This window comes from Engystomops pustulosus, chromosome 9, assembly GCF_040894005.1.
Source record: "Engystomops pustulosus chromosome 9, aEngPut4.maternal, whole genome shotgun sequence".
Classification (NCBI taxonomy): domain Eukaryota; kingdom Metazoa; phylum Chordata; class Amphibia; order Anura; family Leptodactylidae; genus Engystomops; species Engystomops pustulosus.
In genome coordinates this window covers 47,222,249-47,237,692 of record NC_092419.1, presented here as the reverse complement: position 1 = coordinate 47,237,692, position 15,444 = coordinate 47,222,249, and the positions used below count along the sequence as shown (strand labels likewise).

General features: G+C 40.6%; 1 protein-coding gene across 3 annotated transcripts in view; it reads right to left on the bottom strand.

The window, feature by feature from the left end:
• The window catches only part of SMARCA1 (SNF2 related chromatin remodeling ATPase 1), a 71,663-nt gene that overhangs the window by 19,307 nt on the left and 36,912 nt on the right, over window positions 1-15,444 (bottom strand). For all 3 annotated transcript variants that reach the window (XM_072124186.1, XM_072124185.1, XM_072124184.1), the window contains exons 12-18: window positions 15,262-15,383; window positions 9,239-9,391; window positions 6,973-7,105; window positions 5,593-5,741; window positions 4,614-4,733; window positions 2,396-2,506; window positions 785-898 (exon numbers count right to left, since the gene is read on the bottom strand). In XM_072124186.1, the coding sequence (XP_071980287.1) occupies window positions 785-898; window positions 2,396-2,506; window positions 4,614-4,733; window positions 5,593-5,741; window positions 6,973-7,105; window positions 9,239-9,391; window positions 15,262-15,383 (902 nt within the window). The remainder of the gene's footprint in view (window positions 1-784; window positions 899-2,395; window positions 2,507-4,613; window positions 4,734-5,592; window positions 5,742-6,972; window positions 7,106-9,238; window positions 9,392-15,261; window positions 15,384-15,444) is intronic.

Below are 15,444 nucleotides of genomic sequence, written 5' to 3'. Positions count from 1 at the left end.
TGAATAGTAATTTATGTAAAGTAACATAGTTGCCATGATTGGGAGCACATTATTGTATACATGTCCATAAATTTCATGTAACAGAAAATATCGCTGCTGGTATGGTTGGTTGGGTGAGGTCTTCACAGGCTGTTAATTTTATTATTTTTACTTAACTTGATTCTAAATAATTTTGGGGGTTTTTGTCTTTTTTTGCCCCAAACTTGTGTTTGTCCAGCACTCCTTTGTAAGTAGATCACAGGTCTGCTTTATATTAGATCACTATTTTAAGCAATCTGTATACATGTTGTTCAAACATAAGGAGACCTGACTTACAGATGACCCTTAGTTACAAATGGACCTCTCTGACCACGGTGACCTCTGGTAAAGCTCTCTGGATGCTGATAATTTACTGAACTTTAGTCCCAAGATGTCTGCAACAAAGTTTTATTGTTAATCCTTGTTTCCATGACTTTCTAAAATTATGAAAATCCTATAGTCACAGGGACAAAAAAATACTGGGGTAGATTTATCAGGCTGTCTAAAAGTAAGAATGTTCTTAGTTGCCCATGGCCTATCTTGTATGTTGCCTTTATAGGTGTTGCATACATGTCACAGATCCTGTCCTCCCAGCAGGCTTCTTTCCCTTATTAGTTTGCTACTCTTATCTACATTCTCTGTTAGCTCCAATACCAGTGTGGATAGCAGGACCCCATTAATCTCTAAGGAGAGATCACATCACACCCCTTTCCTGTATGCAGCATTTACAGGCTCATAAGAAATTTTATCCTCTGAGAAACATCACCTTATATCCAATGGTCTTTCTGTAATAAAGGATTTCCTTCTCCAGCAACTCGAACAGTCTTGGAGGAAAAAACTGAAAATCTTGAATATTCGGTTGTTTTGGTGGCCTTGGTGCCTAAGCAAAGCAAATATACATCTTTAATCACTTATGCTCTCAGAGTAAGTGGAACTATTCCCAATGGCAAAAGATTTATATTCTTCATTTCCCAGTGTCTTACATCACAGTTCAAACTATAATAAATGCATGTACCAGTCATATAACGATTTCCAAATTAATATTAGAAATCACATATACTGTCAGAAAACAAAAAAAAACATTAGATTTGCATAATTCGGACTTGCAGTCTTTAAATTGATGCATTCTAAGACGATCACTTTTGAATTTACTTATCCTGAATGTATGGGGCCAAATGATCTTTTGAATAAATTTTTTGTAAAGTTAGGGTTGGAATGGACTCTGCATTATATATTTGTCATATGGAGCTTTGGTATTTTATTAATGAGGTCAAATCATAAATAAAAAACGAATACAGTATTTTTCGGACTATAAGGCGCAGCGGAATATAAGGCGCACCATCAATAAATGCCTGCTAAAATGTCTAGGTTCATATATAAGGCACACTGGACTATAAGGCCCCTTCCACACTAGCGTTGCATTTCACGTCAGGGTGCAATGCGTGAAAAACTGACGTTTTTGGCTGCGTTTTTGTTCCATTTTTCCTTGGAGTAATTAGCGTTTTTGCGTTTTTCACGCACATGTTGTTAGCGGTTTTTTTGCGTTTTCGGCGCGTTTTTCACGCGCGAGTCAATGGGAGACTCAAGCATTTTTCAAAGGGACCATGGTTTGGGATTAAAATGTGTTATTTAATTGAAAAATAATGTCTTCTGATAAGTTGCAAACATCTGCGATCTATTCTTCACTGTTCCCCGTGTATATTATCTCCCGACAAGTTAGCAGATGTGAAGAACAGTGAAGAATAGAATAAAAACAGTGAACACAGTGAACACAGGATCATTTAAGAGATAAACACAGTGCAGAACACAGTGCAGAATAGATTACAGATGTTCGGCACATCTGCTTACTTGTCGGGAGATACGCGCGGAACGGTGCGAACAAAATAGCATGTGAAGAACAATATATATGTGTGTGAAGAACACATTGCAGATGTTCTGCGCGTCAAATGCACGCGCAGAACTCGCGCGTGAAAAACGCCAGTGTGGAAGGGGTCTAAGGCGCACCTGATTATAAGGATGAATGACCAGCAGGTGGCAGACCTGTGCACAGTTCAAGGCAGCTGTTGTCTGTCAGTACGGTTCACATATAAGGCGCACTGGACAATAAGGCACACCTTTGATTTCTGAGAAAATCAAATGATTTTTTGTGCGCCTTACAGACCGAAAAATACGGTATTAGGATTTATGTTGCTATAGTAAAGGGCATAAGGATTTACCCTGTGACTGCAGACTCTTTTTGATGTACATCATAGCAAAGACTATGTGTAAGCCTTATGGATTGTGCAGCCATATTTTTGGGCTGACCAGTGAGAAAGCTTTAAGTGACAATTGGACTGAAATCTCTAAACTCTAGAAATCTCAACAAATATTGCTTTACCTTGGGAGCCCTTGGTTCACTAACACGCAAGGCGTCTCTGAAATACGCATCCACTGCATAATTGGCTTTGCGCTCCCGTTTGGGGGGCTCTATCCACTCCAACATGCTAAGCTAATTGTACAAACAGGGAAAAAAAGCACTTTAGAAAAGTATCCACTTTACAGAAAATTACAAATCAACATGACGGCTTGAAGTGGCCAATTAAGAAAACATAGCAAGAAATGGCATTACTCTTCTTCTATATAAAACAATGACTTGATGAGTCAGCAGCAGTCCTCTAAAGAAAGACATCATATTCAAGGCCAATGCAGTAATGGAAGTAAAGCATCCAAGTGTGTCCTTTGTTTCAATGAAACTTTTTATATATGGAGGGCAAATGATTGCCTGCTGATCTGAAGCTGCAATACAAGTCTTAAAGGGGACACGTTACCATTATGATTAATAAAAAGGTAAAATAACAATTTTTTTTTTCAGAATTCTGTGTCATTTTATTACTAGGACTGACAACTTGGTTACCACCTAGGGTACGTTCAAATCATGTTTTTGTATATGCTCATCTTTGACGCCAGGAAAGGTATCCTTCTTGCCTCTGTTTAACCATTATACATCATATCCTATGGGAAATACAGGATGGAAAGACACAACAAGCTTTGCCTTTCCAGCCTGCTCCCTGCTGCTTAGAGATGTACACGCTAAGCAGACCCCTGTGATGTCAATGTCGATATAAGGACAGTCACATCACTGGAGGAAACAACGAGAACATCAGCAGAACATCATTGGATGCTGCCGATGTTCATTCCTTCCACTTTTAGGACAAGGACAAGGAATCTAGCCTTAGAAAGGTGTCGCTACACAATCTGATACTGTCCAATAGGTGCTGATAGTGGCAGACTATGTAGGGACACACTTCTTGACAACTGGACTCCTCTGACAACCAGTTTTCCATATATCCTTTATTTTAGAGGAGTGCCCGGCATATTGCAGTCCTACAAATGTATTTTATCCCTGTGAATCTATTGTATCGCAGGAGTGTGAAATAGCACCAGCTATTTCAATGGAAATCTACTCCAAAAGTGACTGAGGATCTGTCAGTATTCCCGCTTGGTCCTTTTCACAGTCCATGCCTTCATTGTTTTTTAATGAAAGATACTTCCATTTACTAAATCAGGGATGTCAGGAGAGAGGTTCTCCATATTAGGCAAGAAAACACATTTCATTTTGATGTTTTACCTTTAGGTATTTCATACAGAAGTTCAAAGTGGATGAACCTCCTTACATGCTTTGGTTTTGTATCTTACAGAATTGCCATTTCCGTCTTGTTCCCTTCATATACAGCCTATATTAATTATTATGCAGCCGGGCCCCCACGATTAAAAAAAATAATAAACTTTGAACTTACCAGAATGCAGGTCCTCCGGCTCCAGCGATGATCGATCCGTCTGCTGACTTTGCTCCGCTCTTCTCTCTCCTTCTGCCACGATCTGTGACTTCTGCGCAGCGTGCGTCGGACGCATGCGCAGTGAAGTCATCACGTTCAGGCACATCTATGCGGTGCCGCTGAGCTGATGTCACCTGGCAGGACACTCCTGCGATGATCCGCGCTGGCGCCGCCCCCTGTCAGGCACAGCAGTCGCATACAGTAAGATCGCGGCAGCCTTCCTCTTTAAACTGAGAGCTATGTTTTATACAATAGAGGTATTGAAAAGAAATGCCTTGCTGTATTGTGTGAAGACGGCAGTACAGCAGCCTCTGTCAGAGAAAAGATTATCAATTTTCGCCTCTTGTGACTAAAAATAACTGTTTGTCTAGATGTTATGAATTTACTGATTTGTTGTTTTTATAGCTCTGATGACTTGTACGACTCTGAGGATGAGTTTCCAATAACACTGCATGTCTATGGTCCCGCATTTCACTCTTCCATATAAACCATGAGACGATGTATTGCAGCAAATGCCACACAATTCACCACAATGTCCCTGAATTATACAAGATGAATCTAGAATCAGTGCTGAGCTCTCTCAATCCAAAAACGGGTAAAAGTACAAATATATACTACACATTTCCTTTTATTTACCTGTCATAAACACCATTTAATTTTAACAGATATAAATACACAATTTTATGAAAATTATACACCAAAGGTTATTTTGCCAATTGACAGAATTTTATGCCTGATATCTGATATGTCATAAGTCTTTATTGCAGTGGAAAATGTTACCTTCTGTTTCTCTCGATAATCTTCTCCTTCAAAGTTATATAAACTGGTTTCCGTATCCATGGAGAAGTTTCTAAGTGAACTCTCGCCCATTTGCTCCATGCGTTCTGCCATTTCTGCGGTCTGTAAAAGGAGATTTTAAGAGATTTAATAGAATATTCTGGTTCTCCACTTTAACTAACCAACAATGAAAAGCTTTAGGCTGTGTTCACAAGTAAAAGCAATGTAAACACAGTGTAAACACACTTCAAATGTGAACGCAGCCTCAGAGATAACATCAGATTCTATCGCTTGTCTATATGATCCTAGTGAGGATTATTGATGCGGTGTGTAATTTAGCCCTATTATACATCAATGTCTAGAGTGAATAAAATTAAAGGGGTTGTGGCACATAGAAAAGTTATACCCAAACATGAGAGGGCATGACCTGCTTATTGGTGAAATTTCAAGCATTAAGATGTGTGTGGATTGGCAAGTCACACTTCAGCATTGTCACTTCACTCATTATTTATGACAGTGACAGAGTAAGGCCCAATTCACACTGGCGTCTGGGCTTTCAAAAACTAAAAATGAAGGGATAACTAAAGGTCTTCCAAACACCGCTGGTTCCTCATAGACTTAATGGATCTTCCGCTGCACATCTGTCAATAATAGCGGGAGGACATTATGCGCTATTTTCCGGTTTTAATAATAGAATATTTAACAGAACCTGCAGAATAAAGATGTGAACTAAGCCTTAGTCGTCTTCCTCCAAAAGTCCAATTGAGAATTAAGAGAGGGACCCAAGTTCTCAGAATCAGCAGAGATCCCAACAATTGGATCCTCACAGATTCATAGAATTGTGTATAGCTTATAACTTACTTAGGTTGTAGAACCCACAAAAATGGGTCAGGATGTGTATAGGACTGATCACCGCTCCCTCCAATGAAGCCCAGCTATTCTGTAATATTTAATATTACTATCATAGAAATAGCAATGCTACCTTCTTTTCCCCTCTTTCCAAAATGGTAGTAATATCTTCATCTGTAAGTTCGCTGTCCTTTGATGCAAATACGTGTGTGGCTCCGTGACGAATCATCTGCAGCATTTCATCCTTTGCAAGCTTGTTTGACTGCTGATCGATCAGTCGTCCTAGAGTTAAAAGATAACAAGTATTTTACCAACACTGTACATCCTGATTGTGATTCTCGTAAACCCCTTTTCACAAAAAAGATTTTTGGCAGAATGTTGTGAATGTCCCTGTCTGTCTGCATAGCTCAGCATTATCTGAAATTCCATAATAACTTTCTTTCCCACCATAATTCACTTAACTTCTCTCAATCTTTTAGCATACAATATCTCAAGGATATGATTACATTTCAGTCAATAGTTATGATACCATTACGGGAATGGCCGGCTCTATCTAGAATACAATTAAGTAGGAGGAGCCAGCCTATCACTTTACTCAAAAAAGGGCTGCACAGGTAGGTATGATCAGCGCACCTACTGGGTGCACAACAGCAATGAAGGCTTTCAACTTCTAGTGAATGATGCGAAATGAGAAAAACGGTGGAGCATAGTGTGCCGCCTTTTTTCGCATTTTGCAGCAGCAAAAAGGGACTAGGCCTGTTTTTTAACATACAAATATTTATGTATGTTACATATGGAAGATAAAAGATGTACCTTGTATTTACTTTTATTAGTTTTTTTTTGTAAATAATGATATACATGTAATATTCACTTCTCCTTTCCCTTAGTTCTATCCAAATCTCCCATTAGTCTCATCGCTGTGTCTCAGTTCTGCTAAAAAAACATTTACTTGAAACCAATGACATGGTGCAGAATTACATGTAAAACACTGTCCCCCCATCCCCTAGACATAACGAGCAGCCTATTTAGGACACTTTACCATGAGTAATCTGTGGTAGAAGTCCTTTAAATGCGGTCTTATATCTTGAGTTTATTTGCACTGCACAACACTTTATAGATTTTCTTTCAAGGACATCCATCACCAGATCAAGGATTGTAAACCAAACATACAGACATACTGGTATGTGCCCGTCTGGTAGGATCTGCTGTTATTTTAGCAGCTTATGCCATTGTTTTTTTTTTTTTAAGGGCTTTAAAATTATGCAAATGAGCCTGAGGGTCATTTGTGTAATGTTAAAACCCTTTTGTTAAAGCCTATTTGTAAAAACCAGGGCATAAAAAGCTAAAAGAAGATCAGATTCTACCAGAGGGGGCGCACACCAGTATGTCGGTGTGCTTGGTTTACAATCCTTTATCTGGTGATAGATGTCCTCTAAGCCAACATTTTTTTACTCTTAGAAGAAAAATTCTGGAGTAAGATCTAACAAAATGAACAACTATTACAGGGAGATACCTTGTTGTATGACTATAGAATCCAGTCTGAGTTTTATCTCTGCTCTCTCCACAATCCTCTCTTCTACAGTATTGTCAGTAATGAGGCGAAATACTCGCACTGTCTTTGTCTGGCCAATGCGATGGGCTCGATCCTGTTGCAGATACAAATATAAAGGGAATGCTAAGGCATATGTTGTATTACAATTTAAAGTTACACAAAATAGACATTTACAAGGGCTAGACACAAGAATAAGTATAATTCATTGTCATTTTCATTCATAGAGATCTATACATAAACATTTTATTCCAGAACATATGAATAACTATTTACATCTAGTGGTAGTGTCAAACACTCCAGCATGTTACCATCAAACAATACCATGCAAGGGGCTACCATCTATCTATAGCTGCAGCTATGTCTGGCCATACCCTCTAGATGCAGCAGTTCATCTAATAAATGTCCTTATAAAGGTCTCTTTTAAATTAAGCACATTTGCTCTATGTATTTAGACAGTTTCATGTGTCAAACATATTAATAGGCTCCTATTTATGAAACAGAAGAGTTTCCTTTTGGTCTTCGTCTGTCTGGTATATGTGGGATAGCTTGGTGTGGTGATCTGTAGATATACGTTTTGGAGTCTTGTATAGGTATAACTTTTGGAATATTGTATAGTTTAGGTTTAAATTATGTGAAGCACCCCCCACCCACACGACCCTATACCCCATCCTCTCCTCCTCATTGAAGACGAGAATAGCTTCTCCCATTTCCTCTCCCTATACCATATAACCCATAAATCCGTCCAGTTAGTCCTTCCTTTGGGCCCTTACCCGCCCATCCCCATTACTAGGTAGTCAAGTCCCACAAAATATGTTATTGTTTATGTTAACAATATATGTACAGAAGTTTTCTCACTGTGTATGTTCTACTGGAAGCATATTTGCCAAGCTAATGGTAAATTGCTGTTATATATTTTGATCACTATGACTGGTACCCAACAATGTCTGATGTATTTTATATTGATACTGTTTACTGCGATAAAAAAAGAAAAAAAACAAAAGATTTTAAAAACAAAACAAAATTACGTGAAGCATGCCTCCAATGGACAAACCAATTCAATGGGGCACATTTTCTAAAAACAGTGCAAACTGTACTATGTGCAGTGTGCCTGTGTGGTGTGCAGAGGGCACCTGATTCATGATTTTCTTTTTGCTTCACCTTTCACATGGGCCTTGGGACACACTCTCTCGGACTTTGCATGTTAAATGTGGCGCATGGTCTGACTGGGCACTGGAACGTCCATTTCAATGACGAAATTTGTTTCGCATGAAGAATAGCGCAGCCGTAACACACAATTGGTCGTGTGCAACACATGTGTCTCAAACACTTTATAAATACATGTTAAAGCAGTTTGCACATAGCAGAAAGTGCAAAGTCCGAAAGAAAACTGGTGCATGGACTTGAGTAAATGTGCCCCAATGTAATTTGATGTTCTACTTTCAGCACTGCGGACAGCAGCAAAGATAGAAAACTGTCAATTTCTTCTCACCATCCTAACCTGACATTAGTTACATAACCAAAGGAGTTCTCTGTAGGGAGAGAAAACTTATAAAAACACAATGGAGCTTATTTACTAAGGGTCCGCAGACTCACTTTGGTCGGACTTTCCGAGGTTTTCGGGTTTTGAATGGCTGGGACAGATATTTAACAGGGGATTGTGTTGCACGCAATTGGATTGTGGCACGGCTGCGCTGGCATTCAAGCAACAGAAATTGGGGGCCGTGCCGTCGGACAATCTGACTGATTCGGACTGAGTGCGGGATTTAACTTTCAAATTGTGTCGCAAGATCAAGCACTTACATGCACCAGAGGAAGAAGGTGAACTCCGGCGGACCTGAGCGGGGAAGCGACATGCAGGATATCGGGCCCACGATCATAGTGAATAGCGGAAGAGTGCATGATCATCAGACAATTCCTCCAGACGTGTAAGTAAATGTGCCCCAATGTGGGAGAACCCTGATCAGTATTGCTTCCTACATGTTTTTAAACCACTCTGAGTCTGTTTTAAAGAAATATTTTCCTAGACTAACAACCTGTTAAGGCCTCATGTGTATCTCAGAGCTGTGAACAGTGGAGCCATGATCCAATATATGCCGATAACAGAACAAGCCACATAATAGGGGCAGGGATAGGACCTTCTCTGAATGTTGTGCATAAACCTGTAATTCCAAGGAAGAAAATATTAGAAAACATGTAAAAGACTACTATGGAAAGTTTTATTTCTTACCATTGCTTGTAAATCGACTTGAGGGTTCCAGTCTGAGTCATACAAAATCACCACATCAGCAGTCGCCAAATTTATTCCAAGGCCTCCGGCGCGGGTACTCAGCATGAAGATGAATTTGCTGCTGTTAGGCGCATTAAATCTTTCTATGGCTTCCTGGAAAAGAGGTTATTACAGACAGGTTAGTTTTTATATTTAAAGCTAATAATTTTCTACTTTTCCATAGAACCATACAGAAAACAAAAAAATATACTGCAATCGTGCATAAAGGGCTGGGGGACATTTCCAAAAATCAAAAAATATTTTTATTTTTTTACTTCAGGACGGTTTTAATTGATATATTCAAATTTAGTATAGGAGGTCCCCGGGTTACCTACAGGATAGGACAGTGGTGGCGAACCTATGGCACGGGTGCCAGCGGTGGTACTCGAAGCCCTCTCTAAGGGCACCATGCCATCACCCCACCGCAGACTTTGCCAGACAGGACTCAAGGCCTCTTGCAGTCCCAGGAAGCCCAGGACCCGAGAAGGAAGCTACAATGATAACGAAAGCTTTTTCTCCCTCTTTCTACTGTATTGGTGTCCTCAGGTGCTCATACAATTTAAACATGTGACAGAGCAGGAGTAATAAGTTACTGTTTAAATTGTCGCATCGGAAATATGTGGGTTTTGGATGTAGTTTGGGCACTCGGCGTCTAAAAGGTTGGCCATCACTGGGATAGGTTATTTAGGTTTGTTGAATTTGTATGTAATACGAAACTGGTATATTTTATAATTATATCTCCAGGAAAAAAATGTGTTCCTGTGACAATTGGATTTATAATTTAAATTGGATTTCAATTTTGTGCTGTCATGGGAACAAGGATGATCACTAAAGCTTTATTACAGACACCATACAGATGATCATTGGAGCCTCTGTTTGCATTGGAGCATCCAGAGATCTTCACCAGAGGTCTAAGTGGGCAGAGAGATCCATCTGTAACTAGGTGGTGTCTGCCTTAAAGAGAACCTGTCACCAGATTTTGCCCCCCCCCCTGACTAACAATACCTGCTGATAAAGACTTACAAGTCCTCCCCATATCACCTAGAATTAGCTGCTAGTGAGTACCTTAATTAACTTGTTCTAATATGCAAATTAGCTTTTCTGACTCATGTTTGGTGACTCTTCTCTCTCCCAGGCTGGCAGTGAACCACACCCCATTATTCTGACTGACAGCTTTGTGTTTCTTCAAATCACTGATCTGCCTCCTTATATTCAACTACAGACATATAAAGTTCTATCTACAGATGGGAAATAGTGGGGCTCTTTAGTCAGGTTTCCCAAATATTTTGCTTTTGCCCTGAATTGCCCTGGGTTTTTGGCGCACACAATCGGATTGTGCCGCATCAGTGCCGGCTTGCACGTGACAGAAATCAGGGGAGTGGGGAAGAAGAAGGTGAACTCCGGCGGACATCGGCGCAGCAGCGACACATGCAGGAACTGGGATGCACGATCTTAGTGAATCGCGCCGGACCCGAATCCTCGTCGGACAATGCACCACGAGATCGCGACGCGACCGGGTAAGTAAATCTGCCCCATTGTGTCAATTTTTTTTCATGGTGACTTGTGTTACATTCATGACATATAACCAGAGTGACATCATTGCAGGTCTCTCAGTCTTCTAAGAATAGCACACTGTACACCATGTATGTGATTAAATGAAATCACAGCAGCCTCCATGGAGAATGGAGAGGAGTAGAAGTCCATGGAAGCTGCTGTGACTTAATGTGGTCAGATACATGCATGGGGTACAGTTTGCTATTGTTTAGAGGCTAAAGAACCTGAAATGATGTCACCCTGGTCACATGACATGAACTGTGACCAGCAAGTAGGCATAAGGCATGGGAGTATTAAATGGGAGGGGCCGGATGAGCAGGACACGCCCCCTCTGATGCCAGGTAATATAAGATAAAAGGTGATTCATGTGGATGTAAGCGAAACAATTTTTAGCTAAAATATGGTGTCAGTCAGGCTCTATAGGAACCTGTCACTGGCTGTATATGTGCAAATGTGGTGACAGGTTCCCTTTAAGTTGGGACCACCTGTATACAGGAACACATATATCGATTTACATATATTTAGCTCTGTTCTCCTCATTGTGCCAACCTCTACCTCTACACAATGAATACACAGCTGTGTCCAAACTTTCAACAAGTTCTGTCTATCTACCTCAACTACCTCCCCCACCACAACCCCAATACATTTATATGGCCCCTTTCAAGTGCCCCCTTGACCTACAGCTTTGTCTGTGTCTGACTCTAGCTTCCCTCCTCCACAGTGATCACTACTGCATAGCAGTGAGAGCTGCATGTCTGTGTTTTCTATTTCTGCAAAATGGATAGTAAAATGTATTATGTAGATATTTGGGTATAACAGAATGTGAAAACAAAGGCAGCATTATTTTAAGTTCTGTGTGAAGATGTAACTGTGCACCCCTCTCCTTCCTAGTATTCAGAGAGAGAGAGAGATTATTCACCTTTTTCTGTATCCCTGTGCAAAGGCAGAATCGTAGACCAGACACCAGATTTATCTGATAAATATGTCCAGCCTTACACATTACCCTATCTCGAGTGTATTCCCGTATACATGAATGATCCTGGCAGAGGAACACTCACTCCATAGAGATCCTGGAGCACGGAGCATTACTCTCACATGTCACTTCTCATGTCACCTAGAAGCATCTATGAATGGAAATGTCTACATATCCTCTAGCTATTGGCATGAAGTTTTCCACCATAGGCATTCGGTAACCTTCATCACAGGCGACATCCTAAATCTTCACGTTACATTACCAATGACATATCACATACAAGTCTGGGGGAGATTTATCATAAGTCTCTTAGAGCACAACTGTTCTAGTTGCCCATGGCAACCAATCAGAGCTCAGCTTTTATTTTCCCACCACTGTTTATTAAATTAAAGCTGAGCTCTGATTGGTTTCCATGGGCAACTAGAACAGATTTACCTCATAAACTTGATGATAAAACTGAAAATCCTTATTGTAATGGAAGATTGTGATAAAGAAATTTCCCAATTGGTTCTGGGGGAAAACTAGTGCTCCTCACTCATTCTTAATGTTGGAATGACCGACTCTGGCACAGAAGCCTGAAAGACCCATAACATGTATGAATATCATACTTCCTAGAACGGTACGAAGGAGCAGAAGACATATCTATCTAGGTAAGGGTTCTTAGGGCGATGCCACACATGCCGTTTTTAGTCAGTTTTTAAGCATACGTTTTCAGTCCGTTTAAAAACGCATCCATTTTTGAAAATGCATCCGTTTTTAACCATTTTGTCAGTTTTACCCAATTATCTTAATAGATAAACAGGTTGTAAGCAGCCAAGCACCTGGTAAACGGTCAAAAACAGACCAAAAAAAAGCCATGTATGGCATCACCCTTACTGGGAGGTCAGACCACAGAAGAGGTAGCAATGGCAAATCCTACAGCAGCGATGGCGAACCTTTTAGAGACCAAGTGTCCAAACTACAATCAAGACCCACTTATTTATCGCAAAGTGCCAACACAGAAATTGAATTAGTGATGTACACTCCCTGCTCTGTCACAGCTTTCATTCATACCAGCACCCTAAGGACACCAATAAAGCAGAAAATAGGAGAAATTTGGGTGATCATTGTAGTTTCCCTCCAAGGTCCCATAAACAGGAAGAATTGTCAGGGCCAGAACAGAAGCTACAATGATAATCCAGATCTGTCCACACCTTCCCACTCCTCCAGTAGTCCCAGGTAGCCCTGTCACTTTAAAATAGCTCTGTGCATAGCAAGTCCTGGGCTGCCTGGGACTGCAGGAAAATACCTAGAGTCATCTCTGGTGTTGACCTGAGTGCCCACAGAAAGGGCTCCGAGTGCCACCTCTGGCTCCCGTGCCATAGGTTTGCCACCACTGTCCTACAGTATTTCAGCAGTTATAAAAGGTCTGGAGTCATAATAACTCAAAAATAAGTCAGTAATTACTCAAAAAAGGAGAAAGATTCTGGACTTTACATAAATCTTTTCATGGTTTATTTGAAGACTCATGAGTTCTCTCCTTTGTGTAGAAGTAGATCACATGTCAATTATTACATCATTAATAGACCAGAGAACAGGAGCAAATCTTTCTATTATACCTTATCTCTATGTTCTCCACACACTGACGGAATAACCAAGGTGTGAACAGACCCTTATTTATAATGGATATACAGGCGCTCCCCGACTAAAGGACACCCAACTTACAGACGACCCCTAGTTACAGACAGACCTCTCTGACCACTGGTGAAGCTCTCTGGAAGTTACTTTAGCAAGGATCAGCTGTAAGATGTCTGTAATTAAGTTTTATCAATAATCCTTGTTCCCATCCCTGTTGACGGCATAAACTTTTGACATTCCAATTTTCATTGGGGCTAAAAAAAAAATTTGCCAGGAGCTACAATTATAAAATATATCTATTCTGACTTGCATACAATCTACACTAAAGTACAAACCTAAAGAACTTATCCTGTACGTAACCCGAGGTCTGCCTGTATATAAGAATGGATATCAATACAAAGTATGTTTATGAAAGCAACAACTCTGTCCAATCCACAGGCTCCATCTGTTGCAATAATAGAAACTTTAATTGTAACACTACATGCGATAAGTTTCCTAGTGCCGCCCCTGATGGTGTTTTCTTACTGTCTCATGCATCAGATTGTTAAATCCGTAGCATGAGACTTCTAAAATCTGCATCCAAATCGGAACATGGATGTGCAAAATAAGCAGAATACTGTACATGCACAAAATACTACTGAGAATGACATGTGAAGCATGGAGGGGAGGATGTAAGCCTGGGCTGAATCTCTCACTTGCATTACCTGTGTCCACCTGGAAAACAAGCCATATGTCTGAGATCAGGACAAGGTGAGCTAAAATGTCATGCTTTACAAACCTTCTGTCACATATCTGAAAGGTAATCAAAATGTGTGCATTTAGCATGAAAAGGAACCTGCCAGCATGAAAAGTGTGATCAGCATGTTATATGGCAGGAGGAACTGAGCAGATTGTACACAGTGTCCTATCTGCAGGCAGCATGTTATACAGGAGAAGGAGCAGAGCAGATTGTACAGTGTCCTATATGCAGGCCACCAGCTGTAGAGCAGGAGGAGCTGAGAAGATTGTATATTGTGTCCCATCTGCAGGCAGCATGTTATAGAGGAGAAGGAGTGGAGCAGATTGTACACAGTGTCCTATATGCAGGCAGCATGCTGTAGAGCAGGAGGAGCTAAGAAGATTGTACACCATGTCCTATATGCAGGCAGCATGTTATAGAGGAGAAGGAGCGGAGCAGTTTGTACATAGAGTCCTATCTGCAAGCAAACTGTTGTAGTACAGGAGGAGCTGAGGAAATTGTCCTCCCTGCTGGCTGGTTGATATAGAGAAGAAGGAGCAGTGCAGCATGTTAGAGAGCAGATAAGCCTAGTAGATTGCACAAAGTGTTCTATCTGCAAGTAAAATTTTATAGAGCAGGAGGAGCTTAAAAGATTGTATGTAGTGTCCTGTCTACAGGCAGCATGTTATAGAGGAGAAAGAAAAGAGCAGACTGTACACAGTGTCCTATATGCAAGCAGCGTGCTGAAGAACAGGAGGAGCTGAGTATATTGTAGATTGTGTCTTATCTGCAAGCAGTGTGTTATAGAGCAGGAGGAGCTGAGCAGATTGTACATTATGTCCGATCTGCAAGCAAACTGTTATAGTGCAGGAGGAGCTGAGGAAATTGTACATAGTGCCAGGATCCATAGAGCCAGGATTTACCATAAAAAATGTCATTATAGAATGTTGCTGTATGCATTTATTTTTCTATTAAAAATCAGATGTTAGAAATATGTCTCCTTGCTGTCTTGCTTTGCTGATAAGCAGGTCCATTAAGCATCATGACCTACAAAGTCCTCAGTGGGAGATATCCAGGACTGTGCGCTCTGTAGGTCTCCAGATGAAAGCTATCTAATATTACCTCTCTCTCTTCATGTGGCGTCTGTCCATCAAGGCGACAGTACTCATAGCCACGCCACATGCAGTAATCTTCCAAAATGTCGAGCAATCGGGTCATCTGACTGAATAAGAGAACCCTTGAACCTGCAGAAATGAAATATATGGATTGCTACAATTGTGCACATTTATCATCCTACAAAAGTAC